Source organism: Hippoglossus hippoglossus, chromosome 16, assembly GCF_009819705.1.
Source record: "Hippoglossus hippoglossus isolate fHipHip1 chromosome 16, fHipHip1.pri, whole genome shotgun sequence".
Classification (NCBI taxonomy): domain Eukaryota; kingdom Metazoa; phylum Chordata; class Actinopteri; order Pleuronectiformes; family Pleuronectidae; genus Hippoglossus; species Hippoglossus hippoglossus.
In genome coordinates this window covers 20237558-20252487 of record NC_047166.1, presented here as the reverse complement: position 1 = coordinate 20252487, position 14930 = coordinate 20237558, and the positions used below count along the sequence as shown (strand labels likewise).

General features: G+C 41.5%; 1 protein-coding gene across 8 annotated transcripts in view; it reads right to left on the bottom strand.

Moving 5' to 3' along the window:
* Positions 1 to 360: 360 nt before the first annotated feature.
* adgrb1a (adhesion G protein-coupled receptor B1a) overlaps positions 361 to 14930 on the bottom strand; it is a 157533-nt gene continuing 142963 nt past the window's right edge. For 4 of the 8 annotated variants that reach the window (XM_034610908.1, XM_034610910.1, XM_034610909.1 and 1 more), the window contains 8 exons: positions 13777 to 13875; positions 10003 to 10174; positions 8396 to 8491; positions 8227 to 8266; positions 6768 to 7423; positions 5026 to 5061; positions 4645 to 4803; positions 361 to 2429 (listed from right to left, as the gene is read on the bottom strand). In XM_034610908.1, coding sequence (XP_034466799.1) covers positions 2235 to 2429; positions 4645 to 4803; positions 5026 to 5061; positions 6768 to 7423; positions 8227 to 8266; positions 8396 to 8491; positions 10003 to 10174; positions 13777 to 13875 — 1453 coding nt within the window. In that variant the 3' untranslated portion in view covers positions 361 to 2234. The remainder of the gene's footprint in view (positions 2430 to 4644; positions 4804 to 5025; positions 5062 to 6767; positions 7424 to 8226; positions 8267 to 8395; positions 8492 to 10002; positions 10175 to 13776; positions 13876 to 14930) is intronic. The other 4 variants (XM_034610911.1, XM_034610912.1, XM_034610915.1 and 1 more) reach the window with 2 other exon arrangements.

Sequence of the window (14930 nt, the reverse complement as noted above, 5' to 3'; positions counted from 1 at the left end):
CAGTGCACAAGTTTCCGAGCACTCACCCACGTTTTCTGCTGGCACGATCGTCATAACCAAAACCAATCCCAGTTTGGGGACACACAACATAGCTGGCTTTCGTGCTCGTGCCACGCTATAAGGAAATAATATGCTTAACCAGTTTGATGTCAAACATGACTTGAATTTGCATTAACGTGACCTTCACTTGTCTATTTGATTGAAATGCAGTTTGATTGGCTGGTGCCTGAGCTGCCAGTAGAGAGGTTGAGGTTTTCTCAACTTTTCTACCACAACTGAACCGAAAAGCAGTGGGTGTGAGTAAAACCAGAGTTGATCATGTTTGTATTTCACTTGAGAAAACAAGAGGACGGATGCTTTATTATATAGATATGTTTTTTTATTAGAAATAAGACACATTCATTTTGTGCTCTGAAAACTGTACATTAACAAAGAGTCAACCCCAGGAAAATAAAAAGGGGAGTGAGGGGAGGTGGGGCTATGTGTGGCAAGGTGGGTCACACATCAGGGGGTCTGAGGTTGGCGGTCGGGGGTCGGTGGTCAGGGTTTTTTTCCGACAAATACAGATCTGAGGGAGTGACTGGCGGTGATATCAAAACACACAGTTACATTGCGATACAGAACACTCCTATAGTCCAGTAACCTGAAGGGACGGGGGGGATGAGAGGATCAGTATCAGAATAATTATGTTCATATTTATAATAATGATAACAACTATCCCCAAGCACAGTAAGAAAGATATTTATAGGCTAAAATCCATTCTGTAGAACTCTGAAATAATTACAATGCTGTACATCAGGACTCCAAATGAGCCTTGTGCTTTCTCTGTGTGCAACCACCATCCCTCTCATAAACTCTGCCTTGTATTAAGCATCACTTTTAATCATCAAACCATAAATATTTATAGATCTATGGATCATTTACAGACGGGTGACAAATTTAAGGAAGAAATCTGAAAAATGAGTTGACGACAATTGCCCCGACCTCAGGGTGGGCGGGGTCAATATGGCCTTGACAATGACCAGATCTCAGGGTGTTAGAGAGCACCCTCCACCACCATCCACACCAAATGAGGGACTATTCTTTGGAAGAGTGGTGTTCCATCCCTGCAATGCAGTTTGAGAAACTTCCAGAGACAGAATCTACGTCGACTTATCCTTTAATTTGGCCCCGTCTGTACCTTCTATTACTCAACATACATATACACACTCGCACGCAAGCACCTTTTTCCTTAGCATCTTGGAAACACTGTCCTATTTTGCACTACTGTACCAAGCCTGCTTATACATCAAGAAACAGGATGCACTGATGTCCATGTTGTCCCTCCGTGTGTGGCTGAGGTTGAGGTTGACGTTGAGGGCCGCTTAGAGCGCAGGGCCCAGCGGCCCGCTCACTGGCGTCTCTGAGGTCTCTGTTGATGAGGAGGAAACCTGCCAATTCTACTCAAGTCGATGTCTTCGATTTTTTTTTTTTTCTCCATCCTCCCCTCTGCCTGTTGCTGCAGGGCCAACCTTGCCCCGCAGGGATCGGGGGGGGGGGGATAAAGTCTTGGAGCCAAAAGAATTGGCGAGAGCTGTAGGAGGGGAGGCGACAGCATTGAGGGGCACATGGATGTATGTTTGGCAGTCTGCCTCCTCAAACCCCTGTTCAATTTTCCCTTTTGAGATCGATGACAAAGAAATAGATCCAGAGGCATCTCGAGCCAAGTACAACTTAAGCGTTCATCAGGAGAAAGAGAGAGCGGAAACAGCAATACTCTCAACAGTGGAAAAAAAGAGACATAATCATGATTATTACACTGTAACCATTTAATGCAGGGGTAAACATTGCATGATTACCTTTGCTGTGCTGTTTATTACATGATGCAGATACAGCAGCTGAATCAGCGGCTTTGGCAACCTGTCTCCCATGTAAGCCAGCATGGTATCTGAGACCATATACAAGAAGATGACGAGTATTGTTTTGACAGAAACACAGTCCAAACGTCAAATGAAACGATAGAGAAAGACACTGTGTTCCCATTCTCTCTTTTTAATTGGTTGAATTGATTTTTCGGATATTGTGATGCTTCTCTCTCCTCCTCACCCTTCTTCCCCCTCACGCTCCTCGCAGTGGGCTTCATCCAGCCTTTGAGTATAAGTACAGAGCAGGGCAGTGTATGTGGTGTGTCTGCTTGTTTGTCGGAGAGCCGTGGAAAAAAAAAAAGAGTCGTACGTATGAGGCCATTATCAGGGTCACACCTCTGTCTGCAGGTCCATGATCTCCTGACCCACCAGAGGAATGGTGGCGCTGGTCTTCTCCCACTCCACCGTCTGCAGCTCCAGAGGAGAGGCTGCCACTGTCTCCAGGTCCTTCCTCACCCAGGATGGGGGGGAGTGGGTCTTCCTGATGCCCTCCCACGCCCTCTTACTTGGGGTCTGCTGCTTGTCCTGATGAGAGGAGGATATAGTGAAAAGGCTTGTTTGTCTTAGATCAAATCTGTGATGTATTTCAGTTGTTTTGGTGGAACTACTTTACCTCATGCTGCCTTAAGAGGAAACAAATTTCAGTTTCTTGCCAAGAACGATAAAATCGCTGCCACTCTCTGTGTTGAGCACGGATCTGTAGCCTAGCTTAGTATAAAGCATGGAAGCTAACCTCTGTCTAAAGTCCAAATAATGCATCTACCAGGACTTTAAAAGTGCACAATTTAATAGGTTTAATTTGGATACCAATTGAAATGTACAAAACAAGTTTTTTTTCTCGTGAATTTTTAGGCAGCAAATTTTCTTCAATTTGTGGTGATCAACACGACTTTTCGGTTCCAGCTGTTGAGCTAACTCTTGGCAAGAAAGTGGAAACAAATATTTTGTACTGTTAAACAGTTTGACAAACCCAAATAATATAACGTAAAACTGGTTCAGTCTATAAAATTGAATATGCAAAAAGCTAGCATGCCAATAAAGATTGGGATAAAAATATGATTGTGGTTGATGAGCTCATTTTCAAAACACATCTTGTACCCAGAGTGGAGAAGATGATCTCTCTGCCTCTTGTATTATTATTACATTCAATGTTCATATATCTATATATAGATATATCTATTGGATATATAGATATAGAGAGAGAGGTAGAACCTATCTGACTGTGTACTGTGTGTCAAATTCCTGTAGCCTTGATATGTTGGACGTAAGGTTGACCTTAAGCCAGAGAATACCCTGACTCCAAAGCTGTGAAACAAACGGAGATCGAGGGATTTTTGCAGCAGGAGGAAATGGGAACTGCTGCCTTGGGATAACTGCAGCTACAAAGCCAACATGTGATTTCCTGCTGTTGATAACTAGTATCTAACAAATCAAGTCTCAGCCAAGTTTCCCCTTGTTTATAGTGGAAAAAAGAAAACTGCACGAATCATCTTTTAGCAAGAAATCACCTCAGCCATGTTGCATATTTTGAATCTTAGTGGGAGGGGATAGTCTCGTTCAATCCTGCAACAATGCCAGCTGAGTGGCATTCGGTGCTTTTTGGTTTGGACAGGATTAAAACTCACTAGTAAAATAAGTAACAAAATCGATTGTTTCATTCTTTGACATTTCTATTGCAAAATGATTGAGGATGTTGGCTAGTGTAATATATATCTTCAGCCATTCATAATTTCAACGTACATTTAAAAAATAAAACATTAGCTATTGCCTCATCACGTTGTGTAGATTAATTATAATATTATAATATATTACATAATGCTATAATATTATATTATAGACGGCCCTGTGCTGGCAATGCTGGTTCACTTGTGTGGCAACCAGACTTGGGTTGAGTAACCTCTTCTGGCCTGATGGTTTTGGGCCATCATTGGGCAAAACCACCTTGGCTACCTGGGTAACCACATTGTTTGTTTTTAAAGGAGGTAATCCTTCTGAACTCACTCAAATAGAAAAGTCCCAACATTGAAAACTAAAGTGTAAGTGAAAGTATAACACTCATCTTTGCCTATGCACAAGATATGTTATACAATCTTAAAGGACAAGAAAGCCATGCTGTCCTTGACCACTGGTTCTCATGAGTCTATGTTCATGTAAAATGGCATCATGAGCCTGTTCGGCATCTAAATAGAAAATATATCAATAACATGCTCAACTTATTCGCTCAAACTTAACATAGGCTCATGTTGATGGTTAATGAAGCATGATTGGCTGGAAGAATATGTGAAAAGATATGCCTAAATGCAGATGTAGGAGCCATATTTTACGACCCTGATTATGTTAGGCAGTGAAATACCCTTGACTGATTAAAACTACTCATTCTGTGTCGCAAAATCATCATACATTATGAGATATTGTTGATCATACCTTGCAAAGTGGGCAAAATTATAAACAAGTAGGATAATTATTGTACACCTGGCAATGCTGATTCCAAGTGATGCGGTTTGTTTGGCTTAGTTTGGAATTGCAGTTTGTATGACTAACCACAGTTAAGCCTCTAGATTCTCCCCACATCTAATTTCTTCTAGCACTGGCATTGTAAGCATATGCAATTTTCAAAATGGCTGCATCTATTTAACAACCTACTCAAGTGTTGTGATTTGTGCTAAGTAAAAAAGGGGAACAATATTCGAAATAGGGGAGGGGGGGGGGGGGCAGAACAGAATAAAGTCAAACTAGTTACACTCATGTTGGTCTTGTCACTGCTGGCAGAGGACACACTCCATCTTTTGGCAGCTTTGGCGTCAACAGGTGGAGATTCTCTATCCTTGTCTGCACTGTGAATCTTCCTGTTCAGGTCCTGAAACATGTCCTGGTGGCGTTTCCGGGTGTGCATTATTTTCTACACAGGGACATTGCACGTTACGCACAAGGCAAACAGCACAGCCTACCATCAATCCTACTTTACCCCCTTCACATGAAATGTCTTTAATCTCAACACTACAGTCCCGCCCAAAATTTTTGAGTCATGAATATATGCAAACATCTAGAGGTCTGAATAGCTTAGAGACATCAGCTTTTTGGTCTAAAAAAGCTCTGTAGGAATCAAGAAGACTAAAATTACCTCAAAGTCAAGCTCTGCATAGCGTGATTTTCGTCTCTGGGGGGAGATGAGACAGAGAGATTAAAGATGTGTCTTGAGTTCCTTATTTTTTTTAAGTGTTTCATTGTGTATCCCCACATCAGCCAGTCAAGAAATGGTGTTTCTGGGACTCAGAGAAGAGGAGTGAGTCATATGGGTGGAAACAAGGTTTGCTGCTGGTCATTCTGACCCTGTTGGCACAAGTTTGCAGTTAACAGATTGTGACCGAATGACCTTTAAGTCCTCCGTCACAGAGTGATGAAAGAAAACCTGACCTTCAGGCTGCTCGGTAGCTGTGTCAGCTGCCGCCTCACACGGCATTATGGGATTGTGTTTTGCCCCGAAGTGAAAAGACACCAGCAGGCAGATGTCCAGGCTGCTGTGTGCTGATCACTGAGTCATCTCAACTTGCCATTGCTGTCTGAGCGAGGAGCTGAGTGAAAACTAACCTTTTTAAAGATGCTGTCCTTACATGGGGCCAGAAAATGCTGGGATGCTTTTCATGATCTAGCCTTTGCCATGAATGTAATAAGTTGGCTTGTGTTTAGCATCAGAGAGGGGATGACCTCGGCATACAAGAAAAGTCGGACAGCAGTTCCCTGAGGAGACCTATCTCACATAACGGACAACTATTCAGTTTATCTGTGGCTCAGTTGATCAACTCTGATCAGACTTAAGCCCGTGGCTCCATACATGCCACATATATGATTGTAGAGCACGGTTTTAGAATCTTACTATGTTCGCTAATGTTTATTGTATGGATGGCTGTAGTCCATGCAAACTAATAGATGATGAACAAAAAAAGATTGATGTCCCTGTATTGAGAGAATGATGAGAAGAAAGTGATGTTTACCAACGTGATGCTACTGTAAATTCTCAAACAAAAGCAAGTTAAAAAATCACATGGAATTATCTGAAATATATCTTGCATAGTAAATTCAGCATAGCATCATTCCATACAGCACGAATTCCATCAGTAGGACAACACAGTCTTGAGACACTTACTTGCTGTTAGTGTTAAAAAGAAAAACCTTTTTTTTCTTTCACTAATTTATTACAATCAGTTTCACCTTTACAGCCACTACCTGTGGAACTCAACACTTCCTGCAGATGCTTCACTTGAAAAGCCTTCCAGTAAAGCATCATGTCTGTTACTAAAAGCTTCGCAGCTCTAGAAACAAGAGACATCAAGAGAGGACGTATCTCCCTGCCACATCCAAAATATCAAAAGGCAACACCTTACTAACTTATTAAGTTTCACAAGAACTTCTTTCTTACATTATGAATAAAATTGCTACTCACAAGAGATTGCAATACATTAGTGAAAAAAAGGTACGTGTTAAAAGAGAACAGCAGAGTGGTCAGTGGGGCCTGTTGTTGTACCGATGGGATTGGTGCATTGAAAATTCATATTATCTTAAATCTAGGCATTGTCAGCAAAAAGTATTAATATATAATTTCTACAACAACAGATCAGAGAACAGGGAGATGTCTCACTAGAATTTATTAAATAAATATCCTCATAATATGGGAAATTACAAATTAAAAACCAAGTAAAGGCCTGGTTCTGAATACAGCTGTGATCGAAATATTTGAGAATTTATGGTAAGTAGTAGCAGTACAAAGCAAAACTGTACATGCATGTCACATTTTAAATAATAGGTATGAGGCTGACGATGCATTACTGTGACAACAATATGCAAATTACTTTAGTGGTGTCTTACCTCCAGTGAGCTCATGGACAGCGTGGAGACGGTTTCACTCTTAGACATCACACCAGAGTTTCCGGAGTCTCCCCCATCACACATGATGTTCGCCACATGGGAGTCTCTGGGCTGCAGGTTGTGTGCAGGTGAGTCTCTGTCAGAGCATGACACACTGACCTGGTCGGCAGGCAGGGTCTTCAGCCCAAAGCCAGGCACTGGCTCCCCGCTGGCAGAGTTGGCCAGGTGGATGAGCCTGGTCTGAGGCAGCTGCTCAATGCCGATGTTATACTTGGCCGCCTGCTCCTCTTTCCCCTTGGCTGCCTTCAGAGTGCCCGTGTTGTTGGTCGGTAGAATGACGTATCCCGGACCTTTGCCAGTGCCCTCAGAGCTGCTGCCCTCGCCGTTCCCCCGAGGCAGCTCTCCGTCCAGCTGCTTGAAGAGTTCGCCGTCGCAGATGTAGATGGATTTGGCGCCTGGTAGCTCTGTGCTGATCCCCTTAGCCGCGCCTTTCTCCCTGCGCAGCGTCAGAGTGTGACAGTTGTAGTCGGCCACGTTCTGGAGGTGAACCTTAGCCATGCTGGCTGGCATGGTGTTGAAGTTAGAACCCTTCTGAAGGGTGAGGGTCCCAGCCGAGGCTTTCTCCTCCCCCTGGAGAGACGAGCGCTTCATAGTGCCTGGTGGCAACAGAATGACAGAAAACCAATCTGAGATGAACTGTTGGACCGTGGCTGGACACCTGCTTGAGGGTATGAGTGTCTGTGAAATTAGATGTGGTTCCCTACTGACCCCAGTCCTTTTCTAACTGTGATTTATACTGTATCATTTCAGTCAATTCAACACATTTATACAGTAATATGCACTATGCAAAACTAGATTTTGAAAAAGGTCTTCTAAACAAAACAGGGCCTCATCATATGCATGCTGCTGGTGCCCCATCCTCCACATAAACAATCTCTTTTTTTCCCTGCCTTTTCTCAATCGGGCCTGTCTGTGTCTCAATAGCTTTTCTTCTCCAGATGCTTTTCTTGATATCCTATCTCGAGAGATAATCAGATTTTCACTCCCAGCAGATATCAGAGCCGAGCCAGTATCTGATGTGGCACTGTCGGGTGGGACTTAATTATACAGCTGCAGTGTAGGAGACTCTGACAGCCCTATTTATCTGCTTATAACTGCTCAGCACATGCTCATCCCTCTCCCATCAGCCTGGACTAAACTGTGTTGTGCAGCAGTAATGTGCTGTATCTCTTGTCAAAACAACTCCTTGGTGAAAGGAGGCTGCTGTGATGCTGACTGTAAGACACAAGTGCAGAATTGAGGGAGAACATGTCTCACATCTGTTACGACAGCGCTGGCGAATTTGAAGTGGTGAAAAGAGGCACAAAGAGGCATCTGTAGCTTTTTAAACAGCGGTCCCCGAAGTCGGATCAAATCCACACACAAACACAGAATCAAACTCACTCAACCCACAGCTTACCTGATCTGCAAGCCATATCCACGTCTTTCTCAAAGTCAGTCTGAGGACAGAAAACAGTAATTATTGTGTCAACTGCACACATCCTCTCAATAATTAATAATAGTGGTGCTAGCAATTTATCAATTAAAAGCTGAAAATAACCACAAAAAAAGCATATCCACATCCTTACCATGAGCTGAGCATGGCCATTCTGGAAAGATCCTCCTGAGTCTCCGTTTGCGTCCTCCTGCCGGTCCACTACACGACACTTCACCGCCTCCTGAACCTGCAACAAACCATGACATCTTAGTACAGGCTGGCAAATGAAATCCTGATGTGACTTCTTTAATAAATACGTCAGTTTGCAAACACTGACTGAGGCGCTAAATGTATTAGATCGATCAAACTAATTTATAGTTTTGGGGCCTTGGACTTAAATGTCCTGGTGGAGGTCAAAGTCCTGCAGAACTACAATGGTCATGGACAACAGATTATATATATCATTAAAGTCATAAGGGTTTTCCACATTGGGAGTTGTCATAGTCATCTGCCCCCACAGCATTCCCATTCAATACATTTTGACATCACATACTTCACAGACCACAATCATGACCCTGTCGCTTTAAGGGGAAATTGGAGCAAATCCTTAAGAATCATTCTACAATTTGATGCAGTTTTACTTTGCTGTTCTGTTGTTTAAAGTTGCAATTCAAAGATGTTTCACATCCACCAGTTCAGGGTGATATTGTTCCAGGAGGAGCGAGGTACAGGCAAAGAAAAACTGCTAAATAGACAGGAATAAATAAGTGAATGATAACAGCAGGGTGATAAAGAGGACATGACTATTTTACTAATGTAGGAATTTTTATCAACGTGTGTATATATAGACTTTGCCAGCACAAGACAAAGCCTCACGAGGATAAAAGTGCTGATGGCAGCACTACAGATAAAAACAAGGGTCTTGAGGATCATTAAACTAAAATTAGTTCATCTTATTAGGAGCCTGAATGCTAAAGGAATGTCACAGCCATTCAAACCTTCAATGATCTTGTGGGCAGAATTCACATTTTAGCATGTGTAGGTGGTGCCGGAGTTCACTGACATGTGCTTGCTATATGTGTCCTGATATTTCATGATCCAGTGAGTTTAATGGCTAAATAGACTTTTGGCTGCGAGGGATTAATCAATAAAACAAACACTAGGATGCACTTTTTAGGGCTAAGGACACTCTGGACAATGGCACATCATGACCATATTGATTAAGGGATCATTTGAGCTGTTGGTAAAGCCAGAGGCAAGGTCTAGGATTTATCAAAATCCTTAGTAATCATCCCTTCAGGATCCTACCCCATCTTCAAATTCCAGCTGTCAAGATATCTTGTTCTAGACGAAGGTAATGTTGGGTGAGAGGCGGGGTACACCTCAGACAGGTTGACAGGGCTAATATTACGGATACAAACAACCACCCACCCTAACATTTACATCTACAGGAAAATTAATCTACAACTCAGATTCCGCTCCAGAGTCAGAATCAATAACCTTCACACAGAAAATCCCCGGTCTGTCGGCAGGTTCGGACCCGGAACCTTCTTGGAGTGACGTGAGAAATTTGACTTTGCAGACAAAACAACTATTCAAATGCTGCCTGACTAATTAAACGTAGAAGTGACCTGCACTAGTTTTTATGGAAACTTCAACAAAATACCATCATTACACAAAAGAAAGCATTTACAGTCCCAAACTAAATCAAGAAGAAGTGAATTCATAGGGCATAGGGTCAGTGGTGCAGTGAGGTACCTCTCTGCGCAGGATGCAGTGCACCATGACAATGACAAAGCCTTCCAGTGAATCAAAGACGGCAAAAAGGATCTGGAAGAGAGCAGAGCGCCGATCGGTGATCGCGAGGACAGCCGACATCCAAGTGAGGGCCAGGAGGGGCAAAACCACACAGGAGCTCCACAATGACGCCCTGCAGGAGGGGAAGGGAATTACAGTCAAGGACAGCAGTAGTAAATCTTTGATAACATGACACAGGGAAAAACCAAAATGTTTCCTAACAAGTATGCTGAAAAAACATCCATTAGCTATGATTAGTATTTTTTCTAACATTCTATGGCAGTCTTCAACAAAATTCCTGTCCATAAACTGGATTTTTTTTTTGTTAATCAAAAAATGCTTTACAAAATCTCAAACCAACATCCTACGTACCCTTATATAACTGTCCACACTATTAGCATGTGTTAGCAGCCTAACCATGCATAAATACATAACATCACAACAAGTAATTATGTTACTCTCACATACAAAAACATACATCCATTATCTGCAGATATATGCTCATAATTCACATATATTACATGCATGTATGTTTAAGATGGTTCAGTCAAACCATAGAGGGTCTAGTGCCACAGAAAAGAGAGGAGGAGCGAGGGTGAGCAGTGGGGGAAAAAAAAAAAAACGAGTGTAATGAGGCTGAAACAGAATACAAAGACAAACAGAGGAGGCAGAGCAGAGAGGGACAGAGAGAGAGAGAGAGAGAGAGTCTGGAGAAGTGTCGTTCCCCCTGCCCATGTTGTTGGTCTCACTTTGCTGCTCTGACAATTTTTTCTCAAAATAACCACTCAGATTCTCTCATCAAGCCTTTTCAACAGGGGCTAAATAGATTTTCAGAGGTGGAAGAAGTACAGAGGACTTTTACTCAAGTTTAATTGTGTGGCACATGCAACAATAAAGCAATACTTCCTTATAAGCAATTGGTTTTACTTTGTCTTGTAAGTGTGAAGTAGCTGTCAATGAAACTTACTGGAAGGAAGTTAATGGCTCGTGAGCTGCCACAGTGTTAAAAATCCACGGGTCATGTTGTTTGCCTCACACTTTACACAGAATGTAAAACTGAAGACAAAGACCGAAGGAAAGTGTTGTTCTGTTTTTAAAGTAAGAGCATGTTACTGACTGACATTAAGTGACTGCTGCGGAGTGTATATTAATGTGAAGGTCAAAGGGAATCATCAATAATATTCCTCAGATTCGAACAAAGGCCTGGTTCCTTCATAACACATCATTTGACCTTTGATAAAAACACCATGATGTGGCTGATCTAACAACAGGTGCTTCACGCTTCAAAAGGGAGAGATGAGATGCTTACGACATTTGTTTTTGTTAAAACATTGTTTTTTTTTACTTAAACTGTTAAGTTTGTTAAGAGATCAGTATATTATTGTTGCTAAAATGACAGGATATGTTTGAAGCTTATTTACTACAATTTGAATGCTTCAAAGAAAAAATATCATTGCTATTAAAGTCTATTTGTCAGTTTTATTCAAATGCTACTTTGCATAATACACTTCATGTTCTAATGCAAATGTAGTTTGTATTGATGAATTAGTCTGCAAAGTAAAATGTAAAAACGATACATTTAAGTAAAAGAAAAAGCGAAATAAAATGAAAACGAGGAACAAAGTATCAGCATTAAAAACTATCAAGTTACTTTCCACCTCTGGTATTAAATTGGGCTATTGTAGCATTGAATGGGTTTGCTGATGCTGGCCACCGTTTCTTCACCCTGCCCACAGTGGCACTCAGTACCACGACAATTGCTTTGTTTCGGTATGAAATTGATCACGGATAAAGAGGCTGGAAATTGTCAAAACAAATCAGTTAAAAGAGCAATTCCACTTATTTTCAGTCTGGACCTTGTTTCTGAAATACGTCATTCGTCACAGCACTGTTCTCTCAAATAATCACCTTCTGTCAGCAGTAATGAGAATATTACTGACTCCACTATTTTCCCACGACATTACAAATTTGAGATCTCCATGCAAGCGTGACACCAGTCATGACATGTAGCATGTGTTCCACTGATGTTGGCCAGTAGAAAAAAAAAATCTATACAATACGGATTTAAAGCCTGTATTCAGAGGCTGACATTAAAAAAGTCATGACCCCTGATGAGAGCAGAATAAACACTATTATTCAAAAGGTACGACTGCTGTATTGAGACCAACGAATTATATTTAAGAAGAGATTCAAGGTTGGTAAAAATGTAAGGGCCATGGTGGGGCCACAGGAATGTTTTATATCTTTTTTTATTTGAATGTTTAATAGTGCTGGCTTTTGTGTTTTGCTATACTGATCTACATTTAAGGGAATCTCATCATTGGAAATAGGTAGGTCACAGGGGGCCCAAAGAAACGTAGTCACAGGATGAGGTTGGTGCCAACACAAGTCATGGACACGAGATGGAAGCAGAAGAAACATTATTGGAACATTTTAAAATGTTGCCTGGTGTTTTTAGATCTGCCAATAATCATCCAGACTGCACTAGAAAATGTATATTATCCCCAAAACATTAAAACTAAATATGGACCAAAGTGGCAGAATCAGGTAAGACTTTAGATATAGTCTACGTACAGTATACATCCTTGTGCAATCATTCTACACAACTGCACTGAACTCAAGTAGGTTTCTATACAAACAATATTTCTGCAGTGAATTTCTATTGCGTTTTTTTAAATTCTCTTATCAATCATTCTGACTGTCTGATGCTCTTATCTTATCTTAACTTAGACCTTGGAGATTGTATTTAGATTATCATTTAAAATAATGTAGATACTACACAGGAGTGAAACAGTTTGTAGAGTAAAGTTTACAGGGACTGAAATAAAGAGATTTTTATATTTAATAGTGTTTACTATTATATTTAGATCTAGCCATCTCGTTTAGAAAGAAACCTTAGTCATCATAGAAATAAATACGCATGTGTATAACAGGATTAGGACTAAAGGTGATGGGGCTACATACACAGTACTGCCATACCCAACCAACATGTGAAATATTTACTGCAGTGCTATGTAGCTGATGCAGTTTTTAATACACGTTTCTGTATATTTCTGTGTATACGGCCTTCATGAGCTATGGAGTACTCACCGATGTGTGTGCAGTGCATCACCAAAGTCAAATAACAGAGTGTGAAGTGAAATGATGTGTATTCTCTGTTAAGTCAAAGCTTTGCAAAACATGAAGTAGCTATTTAGATGTTGTAGATTGCAGCAGAGCAACACTCTAGAGGTAAAAACGGGCACAATTAACCTCTTTCTCTACGATCAGATTCTATCAGCGCTATAGTTAGAAGTAGAAAATGAAGGCCCAGGCTGAAAATAACAGAACTAATCAATCTAGGCACTCAGATCACAGCAACACGCACACGCACACATACACACACAGTGCTTGATGTCCTCTCTGCACACATAGCCAATGCCTACTCAACATCTGTTCTACTGAGCTCTGTCACTCTGATGATCTCTTCAGAGAAACACGCGCACACAAACTTCTATCATCAACCACATTTGCATTATTAATTACATATATACAGTTAACACAGTTTCTTTAGAGGAGAAGCACATAAGCTTCAGGCGTCTCTCATACTGAATGAAGTACCCCCTGTCAGGGCATCAGGGAGAACAAAAAAAATGACAAGAGGAATAAATCAAGAAAGGGAGAAGAAGGGAGGCGTACAGCAGAGGAGAGAATAGAGGTAAGAAGAGTTAAGGAAAAATAATTAGCGGGACTAACATGGCGTTACTGGTAGCTGTGGTGGAAACGTCAGCCGAAGAGATAACTCCGCACTTGGCACATTTGAGCGTCATATTGTACAGTGGCACTGTCATCTGACTGCAAAGTCAAATTAACACGCTGTAACATACACAAACAGATACAAATGCACCTATACACAGACTCGCAGAGATGCGCGTGCGCAGACGAGCACGCACAAACAGTCACGCAAACAGTGTGTCACAGTGGTCTCGCACAATCTCTCTCTCAGGGCTACCGTCCAGCTGGGAGTTCGGTGTGTGTGGTCTTGGGTTTGGGTGAGTGTGATTCAGGGCACAGGGTAGATAAGGCTAAGATGATGTGTGACTCTGGGACTAGAAGATTTCATCCATTCAACCTTTTATCTGCTTGTGATAAGAAAAGATTTCACGCCAATGCCTAATTTCATCTATTTCATGAGCCTGATGAGGATTTACAACTCTGCTGCCCTGATTATAATGATGTGCCAGATGTGCCCCACCCTTGGTCATGTATATCTATGCTACCTGCTCATTGTAAGTTATGCGAAGCTCAAATGCAAAGATTTACATACACACATTTTTCTTTTATTTATATATAGCTCTGAGGACACACCTTTACACCAATGCGTTCCCTATTCCCTTACCATAACCTAACCATCACAAGAAAACTATGTCTGTCACCAAACCTTACTCTTACCTAACTTAAATCTATCTGTAACCTGAAACTTGTACACACACACACACACACACACACACACACACACACCAGGCCATATCAGCCATAGCAGTCAGCGTTTACTATCTATCTGTAACCTGAAACTTGTACACACACACACACACACACACACACACCAGGCCATATCAGCCATAGCAGTCAGCGTTTACTAAGGAAAACAACCTTCAGTTCTGATGAATGTGTTACATAACATCAGTACATTCGGTGCTAAGTAAACCATCTTCCCTCAACCAGCCTCTCCCATAGAGCTGCAAAGTTATTACAGAATCCTTTTTAGATTAAAACATTTAATCATTGAGCTTAGTATTCAGTACTGAGCACTGCTAACAATGAGTGCAAGGAAAAGATTACACTTTCATTATCTCACAATAACCCTCCGGACTCTGACTGAATTCAGCAACTATGGTGTAGAGTTTTGT